Source organism: Kryptolebias marmoratus, linkage group LG16, assembly GCF_001649575.2.
Source record: "Kryptolebias marmoratus isolate JLee-2015 linkage group LG16, ASM164957v2, whole genome shotgun sequence".
Lineage (NCBI taxonomy): Eukaryota > Metazoa > Chordata > Actinopteri > Cyprinodontiformes > Rivulidae > Kryptolebias > Kryptolebias marmoratus.
Genome location: NC_051445.1, coordinates 15,061,828 through 15,063,678, shown reverse-complemented (window position 1 = coordinate 15,063,678; position 1,851 = coordinate 15,061,828). Strand labels below are relative to the sequence as shown.

Below are 1,851 nucleotides of genomic sequence, written 5' to 3'. Positions count from 1 at the left end.
AAGGGCGGATGGATGGATGGATGGGGTGGGGGTGGGTGGGGGGCTCATTTCCCTCCTCTGACAGGCCCAGATGGGATGCTGTGAGATGCAAGGCAAAGAGATGAGACGGAGGAGGGGGGTTGAGGTGGTGTGTGTGTGTGTGTGTGGGGGGTAGATTTGATCTCCATCCTTCCATAGGAGCAAAAGGCTGCCTCTGTTATCAGATACAAGGCCCGGGCTTGACGCAAAGAGACGAAATGTACTGTAAATCACATCCTCTCACCATGACAGTACACTAATGCCACACAGCAGAATTTAGATGTCAAACACCCCCCCTCCCCTCCCAAACAAACAACAACAACAAAAAAACTGCATTAAAAAAAATACATAAATAAAAAAATAAATCAAGGCTTGTCATTACTCCTGATGTTTTCTCCAGGGCACGTTTCAAAATTAATTATGCCCCAGATGAGTGGCAACCACGATGTGGAGATTTATATATCTATATATAAATCTGTATATATGTATGTGTGTGTGTGTGTGTGTGTGGACATAAAATAAACAAAAAGACAAATTCCACATCGACATGCAGCGATCCGAACAGACAAACTGCAATGCGCCTTAAAAATAAAAAAATAAAAACAAGAGGGAGAAGAAAGATGGTCTCGGGTCTTACCTCGACGTTTTCCCACACGCAGTAGGACAATACAGCCACCAGGACGGGGATTGCGGTATGCCCCATTTTCTCGTCCGCCTCTGCGTCTTTTCTATTCTCTAATAACTAAGTTGCTAATGTGAACGAGCTGTCTCCAACATAAGCTGCCTTGTTGTTGCTTTTTCTTTTTTCTTTTTCCTTTTCTTTTTTTTTTTTTTTACATCAGCTTTTCAGGACGTCTCGTGCGTCTTTCTCGCGCTCGCTCCTCGCCAGCGGGCTCTCCAATGGCAGCCGGGGCTTTTATGAGGATGAAGCCTGGCAGAACCAAGCCCTGTTTCTGCGGGTATTTATCAAAGGCTTTTCCCAGGGCGTCCTCCCTGTTGGCTTGGTCAACAGCGACATCTGCTGGTGGCAGACTGACACCGCACCTTCCAGGTTCTGGGGGGACGCTTCGGATCATAGACGCAAAAACAAAAAGATATTTAAAAAAATGAAAAATGGTTGTGACTCAGTCGGTTTTACAGATACTGAGCTAAAATGTGGTGCGGTAGCAGCTAAGAGTCATCCCCGACCTTCACTCTGAGCGCTCACTAACTGCGCGAGAACTGTTTGTTTTTTTAAAACGTTGTCGGTAACTATTGGAGTCAGTAGTGTTTGCCTGTTAGCAAAATATCTAATGAACCACTTGATGGATTTTCATGAAATTCTCAGAAAGTAATCATTGGATGTACATCTACAACTCATTAACTTTTGGCGTCACCCCAATTCAAGATGGCCACAACAGTCAATTAGGCAACACAATAATAACCATAACTCAGTCAAGATTACAAATATAAAGATAAAGTTTGGTGTAACAGCAGCTGAGGGTCATTTAAAACATATACTCAGAGCTCTTTACATTGTGCAACATCTTTGCTGAAATGTTTGGCGTTACCTTTTAAAGTAAATGCTGTCTGTTAGCAAAATATCTCATGAACCACAGGGCGGATTTCAACTACATCTTCAGGAACTAATGAGAGAATGTACACAAGTGATTAGCTTTCGGAGTCACCCCAGTTTAAGATGGATGCTACAGCTATTCAGTGTTGGAAAACAGAAAAATGGCTGCAACTCAGTCAATTTTACATATATTGAGCTAGAATTTGTTGTGGTAGTAGCTGAGAGTCATTTATGACAAATACTCTGAGCTCTACACATAGCACAACAAGATGTACTCA

The 1,851-nt window shown here is 42.9% G+C and overlaps 1 protein-coding gene across 2 annotated transcripts in view; it reads right to left on the bottom strand.

The window, feature by feature from the left end:
* The window catches only part of aplp1 (amyloid beta (A4) precursor-like protein 1), a 36,808-nt gene extending 35,862 nt beyond the window's left edge, over nt 1-946 (bottom strand). For both annotated transcript variants that reach the window (XM_017426552.3, XM_017426553.3), the window contains exon 1: nt 656-946. In XM_017426552.3, coding sequence (XP_017282041.1) covers nt 656-721 — 66 coding nt within the window. In that variant the 5' untranslated portion in view covers nt 722-946. The remainder of the gene's footprint in view (nt 1-655) is intronic.
* Between the last annotated feature and the right edge of the window lie 905 nt (nt 947-1,851).